Source organism: Sarcophilus harrisii, chromosome 3 (genome assembly GCF_902635505.1).
Source record: "Sarcophilus harrisii chromosome 3, mSarHar1.11, whole genome shotgun sequence".
NCBI lineage: Eukaryota > Metazoa > Chordata > Mammalia > Dasyuromorphia > Dasyuridae > Sarcophilus > Sarcophilus harrisii.
In genome coordinates, this window is record NC_045428.1 from 544,955,837 (window position 1) to 544,968,512 (window position 12,676).

The 12,676-nt window shown below is 38.0% G+C and overlaps 1 protein-coding gene across 1 annotated transcript in view; it reads right to left on the minus strand.

Moving 5' to 3' along the window:
- The window catches only part of TRIT1 (tRNA isopentenyltransferase 1), a 66,229-nt gene that overhangs the window by 15,191 nt on the left and 38,362 nt on the right, over positions 1-12,676 (minus strand). Inside the window, 3 exon segments of the mRNA XM_023500212.2 lie at positions 4,702-4,844; positions 10,613-10,779; positions 11,859-11,957. Of these exon segments, the coding sequence (XP_023355980.2) occupies positions 4,702-4,844; positions 10,613-10,779; positions 11,859-11,957 (409 nt within the window).

Consider the following 12,676-nt stretch of genomic DNA (forward strand, 5'->3'; position numbering starts at 1 on the left):
AGATTGAAGAATACTATTTTCACTTTTTTTGTTTTGCTTTTTCTTTTTTGTGGTTTTTCCCCTTTTGTTCTGATTTTTCTTTCACTACATGACTAATGTGGAAATGTATTTAATATGACTGACTGAACATATATAACTAGTATCAGATTGTTTGCCACCTTGAGGAGGGAAGAAAAAAAGAAAATCAAAAGCTTATAAAAGTAAATACTAAAAATTAAAAATATATACAAAAAAGACTAATATGGAAATAGGTTTAACACGATTGCACAGGTATAGCCATCACATTGCTTGCTATCTTTGGAAGGGGAAAGGGAAAAGAAGGAGAGAGAAAAACCTAAAACTCAAAATCTTACAAAAATTAATGTTGAAACCTATCTAGGTGTAAAATTTTATTTGAAATAAAATCTGTAGATGACATAAAGCTGAGAGGAATACTCAATATTCAGGATGACAGAATCAGGATTCAAAAAGACTGATCAGCAGGTATGTCACAAAATGAGATTTAATAAGCATTGCTAAATTTAAGGTTCAAAAAATAAAAAGACTAAATACAGAAGACATGACTAGAGGGCAACTTAAGTAAAAGACTTAAAGTTAGTAATTCCAGCTTCAACATCAATCAGCATAATTAGGTAGCTGCCAAAAAAGCTGATCCATTCTTATTCTGCATTAAGGGACAAATGTCCAAGAAGAGGGAAGTGACAGTCCCTACTGTATTCTGCATCAATCAGATTACAATTGGGGTACTAGAGGGACACTGACCCTTACTCTATGCCCCAGGACACAGTCCTTTCTGCTGGGACACAATTTCCTGACTGGGAGCATTTCCATTGGCTGTTGATAATTGCCTTGAATGCTCTCCCTTCTGGTCTCTCTCTCTACTGGCTTCCTTCCAATCCCAGCTACCTTCTGCAACAATCCATTTTTGGTCTCCCTTGATGTTAGTGCCTTATACCTCCAATTTATCCTGTACGTATTTTGAAGTCCAGTCAATAAGCATTTATTAAGCACTTACTATATGCCAAACACTCTGTTAAGCAATGAATGCAAATACAAGCAGACAGTCCTGTTCTCAAGGAGCTGCCATTAGTCTAAGAGGAGAAGTAAGCTAAAAGGAGCAAGGAGATTTGGGGGTGGGGGAGGAGAGGGAAGGAAAAGACTCAGAGCAAGGCACTGCAGAGGAAGCCCGGGAAGGTAAGGAGAGCAACCTGGAGAGGAATGAAAAATGGTTGGCCTGGGGGACAGCTAGATAGCACAGTGGATAAAGCACCAGCCCTGAAGTCAGGAGGACCTGAGTTCAAATCTGGCCTCAGACACTTAATACTTCCTAGCTGTGTGACCCTAGCTAGCAAGTCACTTAACCCAAACTGCCTCAGGAAAAAAAGAGAGAGAGAAAGAAATGGTTGGCCTGGGCACCTTCCTTAAATGGAGATTCTGCAAAAACCCAACCAAGCAAAGAAGAGACTGCAGAGGTAATGTTGAAAGATATTCTCCATCACTAGAATACAAATTCCTTGAGGGTAAGGTCTGTTTTTGCCTCTTTGTATCCCCAGTGCTAGCACAGCATAAAGACTTAATATGAGCCTCCTGACTTAAATGTGACAAATCAGAGCACATTTAGAAGACAAGTATGGTGAAAAGAATAGAAATCATGTTATAAAAGGATCTGTTGAAAAGAATTATCTTGATGATCACAAATCAAGAGCAAAGGGCAGCTGATGGACAGACAGACTCTACATACATATTATCTACGGATATAGAGGCAGGCCCCACAGAGTCAGGATCTCATCAGGGAGATCCCACCAAATTCTTCAGTCTCAGTAATGTACTCTTAACTTTCCATAACTTCTGCCTAGTCAATTGCTAAATCTTGTCAATTCTGCCTTATTAGCATTTCTCACATCCTTTCTTTGGAGGCAATCAGGTGAGGTGCAGAGGACAGAGAGTTGAGTCTAGAGTCAAGAAAGGCCTGAGTTCAAATCCAGACTCAGATACTTATTAGCTCTGGGCAAGTCACTATACTTCTGGCTGCCTGTTTCTTCATCTGTAAAATGGAGATAATTATAGCACTGACCTTCCAGCATTGTTATGAGGATCAAATGAGATAATAACTCTGCTTAGCACAGTCCCTGGCACACAAGAGATGCTTAATAAATAATATTTCTTCCCTACTCACACAGCCACTATTCAAAGTCAGATTGCACGCCCTCTCAGCTGAACTATTGGATGCCTTCCTAACTGGCTTTCCAGTCCCATTCTCCCCCTTTTCAGTCTCTCAGGCACATTAATTTTTAATTTTTCTATAGTCCAAATTGGACCATATCACTCCTTTGCCATGGTTTCCCCCCCCCCAAAAAAAAATACATAGTTTTCAATATTCACCCTTGCAAAACCTTGTGTTCCAAATTTTTTTCTCCCTCCCTTCCCCCACCTCCTCCCCTAAACAGCAAGAAATCCAATATATGTTAAACATGTGCAGTCCTTCTATACATATTTCCAAATTATGCTTCTGCCATGAACTTTCAGTGATTATGCATTTCTACTGGGATAAATGAAGAATTTCTCAATTTGGCATTTTATACTGTGGCTTGAGTTTGCCTTTTTAGGAATCATGCAAATTATGCTTATTAACAAATTCTCTTTTCCAGCCAAACTAACACTTGCCATTTCATGAACTCACCCTGGCCTCTCTTCTTTGTGCCTTTGCCTAAGCAACACCCCAAGTCTAGAATGTACTTCCTCTCAGTTCTGCCTTTTAGAATTGCTCACTTCTTTCAATACTCAGGTCTTCTGCAATCCATAGTTTTTGGATCTTTCCAAACACTCTCTTCATCTTCAAATTATTACACACAATCATCTCTTTATGTGTTTTAACAACAGAATGTAAGCTCCTTGTGGACAGGAACTTCTTTCTTTTTATATCCTTAGGGCAAGGTTCTGCACCTATTTTTATATACATATAAAAATAATAAATGCTTAACTCTCTTTAAACATATAAGTTGGTAGGGAAGAATTGGCTATCTTTATTCTCTTTTGCTGCAGAGGGCAGAACTAGGATCAGTAGTTAAAAGATTACAGGAAGCTAAATTCCAGCTCATATAGACATGTGTGAAGTAGTGGATTCAGAAACCCATGTCTGAATAGTGAGTCTAGCACTTACTACTTAACCTTGGCAAGTAACAGCCTTTATAGATCTCATTATAGATCATTATAGATCTTCTTGTTTGTGAAAAATCAGAGGGTTGAACCAGATGATTTTGAGTTCTAAATTCTAAATAAACTTTTCTGATAATTAGAACTATCAACAAGTGTTCTGAGCTGCCTGATGAGGTTCTGTATAACTTTTCACTGAAGCTGGTCAAAGAGAAACTATATCATCTCTTGTAAAGAATAATGTAGAAGGAAATGTATGATTCAGGAGTAGATTGGCCAAGACAACCTTCCAAAGTCCCTTCCTTCCACCTCTGAGATTCTCTGATTCCTATCTGGCAGTCAGACACAAAACTACCTGGTGAGCCTGGCATCATAATCTAATGTTGCCATTTGGGCCTTAAGTTTTTTTAGAATGTTCACCATTAGAGAGCTACTTCTTTCCAAACAAGGACATAATTGACATCAATTTGAAAACAGCTTTTCCTAATATCTTCTACATTTTTCCTTTTGTATGGCAACTATATTTCTGGATGAGATAAATTTGGGAATTTTCTTCTGGAAGGATCTGTACTGTCTCTCAAGCTATACTATGTCTTATCTTTATCATGTTCTAGCAATTTCCTCATAGCATTTCCTTAATGTATTCTGGGCATCATGGTGAAAGAATACTAGATTTGGTATAAGATGATCTGGGATGCCTACTAGCCTCTTGCTTCTTTTTGACCAGAGCCACTGATGTGGAAATGAGGTGGCATGGTATATGTAGTGCTGAGGTATCAAATTTGGCTCCCAATAGTGTCCCAATTGATTAAAATTAGGAAACATTTAACTAAAAATACAATTCAACAAAGATAGTGTTAATTTGTGTTTCATACTACAGGTACAGCTGATAGAGAGGTCTGAGAGCCAGAGTCCTGCCTCTGATATATGCTGGCTGAGAGACAATCATGTCATCCTCTCAGTGCTCCAGGGGACTCTTTAAGACTATCAGCTGTAAAGAAGACACTTAATTGTATTGATAGAGGGCATTTTCTCAGCAATGATACCACAGATCTATTCCCTTCACTTATCTAGTGAAGTGAAGCCCATAACCTTAAGGTCCTTTCCAGTTCTAAATATACAGCCCTACAATCTTTTCCCTCTGTAAGGCCTAACTATGGTATCTGAGTTTCCATTGTGCCCTCACAATTTCAAAGTCTGCTAGCAGGTATTCACCAAGTAAGTTATCTAATCCATCTTGACTCTAACCCTTCCAGATTAACTGAAGATCCAACTAGTCTGTTGTCATTTTCCACCAAGACCCTCCCCTCTCTGTACCTTTATCACATCTTTCACAGGCCCCATTCTGTCTTCCTCTCCTCTTTTCATATAAAGCTGATGACTTGAACTTACTTCCCTATCACCTGGAAAATGGATTCTCTAGAATAGGGACAGAATTATTTTTCTTTTGGTCAATGGATACTGGACATATGGAAACCATGTGATATGGAGTCTATATATCTCAGAACAACACATTTTAAGAAAAATCTTTAGGAACTATTTGCTTACCTGCTTGATCTGCATGTAACCAGAAGATACAAGGGTTAGGGAACTTCAAGGGACCCCCTAGAGGGCCCCCACCCTCTTCTGCATGTTGACGACTGAGAAGTTCACTATGTGAGATTCCCGTTTCTTCAAACACTTGTAAACTCCTAAAACATTCAAAAAAAAAGATGGACACTTCCTGAAAGACCAATAGGAAACAGATGTTTAGTCTGTGTTAATGGGCCCAGCCAAGAGGGAAGCTGTTAGAAAACAGGCAAACTTGTTCTCACAATATAATTATGACTAAATGTCTTGTTGGTACAGAAACTCAAAGCTAATCCAAAACTGCCTAGTTTCTCAAAAAGCAGAGAAAAATGGTCAGAGATATGACTAAGCTTTTAAATCTATTATCTCTCTCTTCCCCCTTCCTTCCTCCCTCTCTTTCTACCCCTTTCTTCTCCCTCCCTTCCCTTGACTCCCCTCTCTCCTTTTATTTATAGATAGGCACAATTATTTATAAATCTCCTATTCTCCCTTCTCTAAAATATCCCTTCAGATTGCTATCCCCCAAATCTTCCTAATCCACAAGTCTACTGCTCAAAAACCTTCCATGGCTCCCTCCCTGTTGCCTGTAGTATAAATTTATAAGTAGAAATTGGAGTAGACCTCCAATTACCTTTCCTGTCTTCTTATACCTTACTCCCCCAATACACTCTTCCATTTATTAACACTGGTCTCTTGGTTGTTGCATGAACAAGAGCCTCCATCTCTCCACTCCAACCATTTGTTCTGGCTATCCTCCATGCCTAGGACATTCTCCCTTTTCCTCTCCAACTAAGGATGTCTTTTAGCTTCCTTTAAGTTCCAATTAAAATACCATTTTCTAAAGAAAGCCTCCCCCCCCCCCCCCCCAGTCTAGTGCCTTCCCTCAGTTACTTCCTATTTATCCTGCTTTGCATTATCTGTTTGCACACTGTCTTTCCCATTACACTATAAGCTTCTTGAAGGCAGGGGCTATCTTTTGCTTCTTTTTTGTATTCCCATTGGCTTAATATGCCTGACATAAAGTAGGTGCTTTATAAAAGTTTAATAATTGATTATTCAAAAAACTCCAGTGATTCAGTATTATCTTTAGGGTCAAATACAAGTATGCTCTGGAATATTTACAACGTGAGTCTAATGTAAACTTTTAGGCTTAGACTACTTGCAAACAATTCCTAGCACATAGTATATGCTTAATCAATGTTTTTTCATTCATTCCTTCAGTCAAACAGAATTGCCTTTTTGTTATTCTTTATATCCATCATTCTATTTCCTCCTTCTTTAGTCCTCACTCTTCTGATGTTACCAGCACTCACTCTGGTAACAAGGAAGTCTGCAGATCCCTCCTCCTATTGAGGAATACCTAGTGGGACCTTCATTTGTGAAAGCAACAGGTGAGCCAAACTTCATTCCTCTCTTGGTTCTGCCCTAAAACTTTGGATTTTACTACCGTCCTCTCACAAGATTCCTTCCCCCTCAACCCCTTGTTATGTTCTTTTTAGTGTTGTCTTCCTGCATAAAAATGTAAACTCCCGGGCAGCTAGGTAATACAGCAGATAGAGCACCAGCCCTGAATCCAGGAGGATCTGAGTTGAAATGTGACCTTCAGACACTTAACACTTCCTAATAACCCTAGGCAGGTCACTTCACCCCAATTGTCTCCGGAAAAAAAAAAAGTAAGCTCCTTGAGGTACTAGCTTAAGACAGTGCCTAATACAAGACAAGGACTTAATAAGTGCTACTAGATTTGACTGATTGCACTGATTGCATTCTTTTGTACACATTGTCCCAGATCCCCAGAATAGAGACTGCTCATTGATTGTCTGAAAGTTTATAAAGCTTTTATCATAGAAAACCTTATTTGAGTTAAGAATGAGAAATACTTCTTTGACACTTTCAATCTGACTGATGTTTAAGATCTCATACCTTTTCATCACCTCAGACCTGTTTCCATGACATTCTGTAAATCCCATTGAAGGGGTCTAGACACTGACCAAGCGTTCCTCTGGGTCCCTTGATATTGTAGAGATACCAGTGTTGCACAGAGGCTAGTCACTGGTTCATTTTGCTCTTGTTAAAGGAGGGAATACAGTGTAGTGGAGAAGACAGTAGATTTAAGAGGTGGGAAAACCTGCATTCAAATCCCAAGTACTTACTGGGTATTTGATCCAGAGCACTCACTTTAACTCTCGAGTCTGTTTACTACTCTGTAAATGAGGTCAAGACCTTCAGGGATCCTTCCAACTTCAAATCTATGATTCTGGGATCATAGATTCTGTGATTCCTTTTCCCACCCCAAGGTATTATGCTCTTCAGAGCAAAGAGGCATAGAAAATAGAGTGCTGGGCCTAGTCAGGAAGATCTGAATTCAAATCTGGCCTCAGATACTTACTAAGCTATGTGAACCTGGGTAAGTCACTTAATCCTGTATGCCTCAGTTCCTCATATATAAAAATGAGCTGGAGAAGGAGATGGCAAATGACACTAGTATCTTTGCCAAAAAAAACCCTCCAAATTAGGTCATGAAGAATCACACACAACAATTATAACCTTCATTTTTCTAAATGTAGAAACTAGATTCAGAGAGCTAAGTAAATTGGTCATTCTTATGCAGTTAAGTGTCAGAAGCCATTTCTTTCTGACTGCAAGTCCACTGCCCTCTACCCACCATACCATGTTACAGCCCTTTGTCACACAAAAACACAAATTTCTTCATTAGTTTGCAGACTCTTCATGATCTGTTTCCACCCAGTCCCTCATCCCTCTGAAGATTATAGCACCTCATGTTGAAAAGAGTCTGTATCAGAACCAAGCCATTACTGACAAGTAGTCATCAAGCCTACTACTTGAAGAACACTAGTGAATGAGAACCATTCCATTAAACCTATTGAGGCAGCATATTTCACTTTCAAAAAGCTTTATTACAAATTGTTTTCTTAAATGAAGTCAAAATATTTCTATTTATTCTCTCTTTTCCGCCCTTTATCCACGCTACATTTTAGGCAAACTGAACTCTTAAGTATACCATGATCTTATCTTGTACTCTCCCACCTCATACATTTTAACAAGTTGTTTTGTATACCTAGAACATACTATTTCCTCACCACCACCATTGGAATCCTCCTCTTTCTTTAAAGCTGAAAGACCATCTCCTCTAACATGCAGCTCTTCCTGGTGTTCCCTAACAGAAAGCCCTGTTTTTGTACCTAATCAGTTATCATGCTCATCTGTATGTGTACCTGTCATCTTATTTCTCCTTTAGATTTTAAGTTCCTTGAGAACAGGAACTGACTTTTTTCATATTTTAATCTCAAGTGACATGGTAGTCACTTAATACATTTGTTAAAAATACATTTTGGAAAGTTTATTCTAAAACCAAGTTATGTCTTTCTAGATTACTTTTTCCATAGCCCAAAGGTGTATTCATATGTCCACCAAACTTCAAAAATATTTGAATGAATAAAGGATATGGTTGGACTGTGTATATACATGCTCTTATATTATCATCTTCTGAAGGCATTATCTGCCTTCATTAATGAAGTCAGAATCAGAAAATTCAACTTCTATAGCCATACTCAAATCATTTAGGTAACTACATTTTTGGGGCTTAAATAAAATTCTCCCTCATCCTCTCTTTCCATTTCCTGAACCTAGTTTATTAAAAGATCTCTTATTATTTATTATTTGTTTTCCTAGTTTCATTTAATTATTTGTTTTATTAAAAGATCTTTTCAAATTAGCGATAACTGATCGAAATGACAAAATAATACAGCACCTACCACCTCACTTGCAAAGAGATCACAATTGTTCAGATCTCCTCATAGAGCCTTCTACCTTGAAAACAATGAAAATGAAAACAAAACAAAAAACCTCTGAGCATACTTAGCACTACCTATATTTAATACATTCTATATTAAGCCAACCAATTTTCTCCACATAAGAGAGGCTCTAAGACCAGTTTCTGGCACAGAGCTTTAGTAAATTAAGCACACAATTCAAGTAGACCTAGTTTTCAGATTAACACCAACAAACTAGAAGTGATGGGTAGACATCAAAAGCAACTATTTATGCATACAGTAGATCAAACAATCCTCCAGTAAAAAAAAAAAAAGTTTCAATATGAAAGGAAATAAATTCTAGATTTGCCATGTATATGCATAAAAGGAAGAAAGATTTTTTTTCCACAAAGAAAGCTTGTATTCTGCATAACTTTTCTTCTTCTTTTTTAAACTACTGCTATATTTGGAATATTTTAATAGGACAGCAATTACTTACCAAACATGCCCCATACTCTGTGGACAGGCTCCACATAGCCAGTGCCCAGGTTAAGAATCTCTGTTCTGGCCAATGAAAACTACTCACTGTGCCCCAAATGTGAATTGCACTTTTCACCTTTCTTAATTGTTCCTTATGCTCACTTCCATCAGGAATGATCTCCCTGCAACTTATTTTCTTCAAGTACTAGATTCCTAGGCACTTTCTGAATATTATCAATGTTATCTCTTCCTTCCTTAAAGCCCCACACAAAACCTTTTCTTATACAACCCTTATAAAATTCATATCACTCTAACCATCATCTATACATTCTAAGAGGGTGGGCACTGTAGTTATCTAAAATTTGTTGTATCTTTCCCAGCAGCTAACACAGTGTTACTTCTATTAGTATGATGCTTAATTAAACATTTACTGAATTGAATTCCGCCAGTAAAAAGTGGTAGGTAGAACTTTAGTACAAGAAAATCTAAAAATAAGCAGTATGCATATAGTAAAGTTATCTATTATTTCAACAATTACTTAATACAAAACTAATATATATATATTTTTTTGCTCAAGAAGGGAAGGAAAGATTTTTGAAAGATTTCTGTCCCAATTAAAAGTCACAATTGTGATCTCAGAAGTGGTCATTGTCTTTTAGTTAGTATATTCACTTATATAGAATAAAAACACAATGCCTGAAGAGACTGCTATGTGAGGCAACTCTCCAGTAATAAGAATATAAAATAGTCAATCTTTCCTTTTCTACCATGATGATAATTTGCTATCACCTATAGTTAGCGTGGTCACATACCAAAATGTCACACTGACTCTTAGTCTTCAGTTTCTAGTTGAACCTGACTTTAGTTCATAGTGTCCAAGGAAGTTGTGGAATTTGCCACTATGTATGAGACCTTGCCTGGTCACCCCAATATTAGGAAGAAGATTCCCCTAAGATTCCAAATCCAACTCATTCACCACTAATACACTGCTGCCTCATCCCTTAGGGAGAATTTGAATATAGAAGATGAGCAGGCAGAAGGTTTTAAAAATTCACCTCCCACACACCCTTCTGATGTGAAAGATGTTTAGTATAGAACCTGGTATTGCACAAATGATTAAGGAAAACAAATAAAATTCCAATGTAAATGGACTAGATGCCAGAAAGAAAAAGACATGAAAACTGTTATTCAAGCAAAGATCAAATAGAAAATGAACCAAGATTACAGAGGCCCTAGGGAATTGTGCTATAGTGTACCAATAAAATAGGGCGCAGCTTTTTATGGGGGAGTGGTATTGAGACAATAGCCCAGGGCTCCCTAACAGGTCTATCAGGATCAACCAGTCAATCTTGAAGCATCAATTTGAACAGCTTCCATGCAATCTTCCCACTGGTCCATGGGGATTTCCACAATTCTTTCTATCCCATCCCCCAAATGACTTGCACTGTCAGCATCCCCTACTCCTGCCCCATTCTCCCCCAAAAGAGCTGTCAAAATCCGGCAAATCTCTTGCAATCTTTTTTCTTCACCCTCCCCCAACTTCTACACCTGAATTTCTCTTTTGGAAAAAGTTAAGAACTGCCACAAAAATTTTCCCAAGAACCTGAAATCAGCTGGTCTTGGTCAGGACATCTCACCTGGCTACTTTGCGTTTATCATGTGGGTGCAACTTGGCTGCCATCTCTGGGTCCACCTGGCTTAGCCGGTGATGCAATTCAAAGCCATCCATTTTCTCCAATTCCATTTTCCTGTCGATCACTTTCTCTTCCTTACACATTTCCTCTGAAGAATGAAGAGCTTTTCCCTGGGGTCACCAAAAAATAGTTTTAAAGTGAAGACAGCCTGCTTTCTGGTCCAAAAAAAAAAAAAAGAGAGAGACCTAGGACTACCCCCATCATGCCAAGGGCTTTAATCTTGACAGCACTACCTATAAACAACAGAGCTGCTATTATATTAGAACATTTAGAAAAGCCTCACATTAATCAAGTCCCCCCCTAAGAAAGAAAAGATTGAAATAGTTTAATAGCATCCACAGCTCCAGATTTCTAAGGCCAGCTATCAAGTGATGATTAAGCCTTTCTTATTCAGAAATCTGGTAATATCTACTCTGCTAAAGAAAATACTTAAAGGCTCCCTAAATACTTACAATATATTGTTCAAATTCCTCAGCCTGGCATTTAAGGCTGAAGTCATTCTATCCATCTAGTCCTAATTCTTACTAGTCTCCCTCACTGTATATTACTCTCCAGGCAAACTGGTCTATGTGTTGTTTGTTGAATGCTCCATTCCCTCCCAACTCTATATTTTTTTATTTATGGCTATATCTCATACACAGAAGGTGTCTCTTCTCCTATCAAAATTCTACCAATCTATTAAAGCCAAACTCAAATGCTACTTCTTTCAGGAGGCCTTTCTAAAGAGCTAGTTTATCATGACTTTGCCTCACTTAGAACACAGTACTTTCTGAAGTGCTTCTCTAAAGCACTTATCATATAATATTTTGTTCAAGCTATTTATATATGTGCTATATCTCCCAATAAACCATTAGAGCCACAAAGGAAGTTTCATCTAAAGATCTTCTTAATCACTACCCAAAGTTCCACGCTTTATACAGTAGGCATTATTTATTGAATTGCATTATAAAAACTATAGTAAACTTATACAAGATGCTAATCTAACCTTAGGAAAGACAGTTTGCCCCCACATGTCCTGCCCTTAGGTCAGCCAGGAGAAACTGCACACATGCAGCTGGTATTTCCTTCAGAATATTAAATGGGAAAATGACAGCTGCTATTAATAACAAAAAAAAGACTTGTAAAGGGTATACTTCCTCCTAATAAAATTCACTGTGGGAGAAAGAAGAAATCTTTAAACCACCATTACCTTGGTATTGATCAGAACTTTCCAAAGCAAGGATTCAATATAATAATTAGTACCTCCCACAACAATTGGGATCTTTTCTCGAGCAAATATATCTTCAATGTTAACATTAAGAAATATAGCACCAAACTGTATTATCAGAAAGTTTTTTTTTTAAGTCGGAGACAATCCCTACTTTTACAGAAGAGGACACAGTGGATCAAAGCTTTTTGTTATTGTTTGCTTGCATTTTATTTTCTTTCTTTTTTTTTCCTTTTTCAATCTGATTTTTCTTGTGCAACAATATAATTGTGTAAATATGTATGCATATATTGGATTTAATATTTATTTTTACCATGCTTCACATATATTGGATTACCTGCCATCTAGGGGAGGGAGTGAGGATGATATGGATGTAGTCCCTTTAAGATTCCTTTCTTTCCCACTCACAACCCACCCCCCCACCCCCACCCCCAGTTAATGTAATTACCCTTTGACTCACAAATCCTGGTCCCTTTGTATTCCAATAGAAGATCTGGACCTGTCCCAGACCCCACCGGAATCTGAGCCAACTCGGGGCTACATCCAAAGGCCCCTCTAGCTAAATCTCCCATTATAAAAGGGCCACACGGGGACCCCCTCTTTGCAGAGGTCCCAAACATTCTAGCCATGTCAGGACTCTCTGTCCACTGGACCCTCTGTATGGTGCCCTCCTTATTTCTACCTTCGCCTATTTCCTTAACTATGCTTTAAACTTGCTTTCAAACCTCATAATAAACCTTTTTTATCAATCTAGCTTTTCGGGCCGATAAATGCTTTTATTGGGGACTTGTGCTGTTACT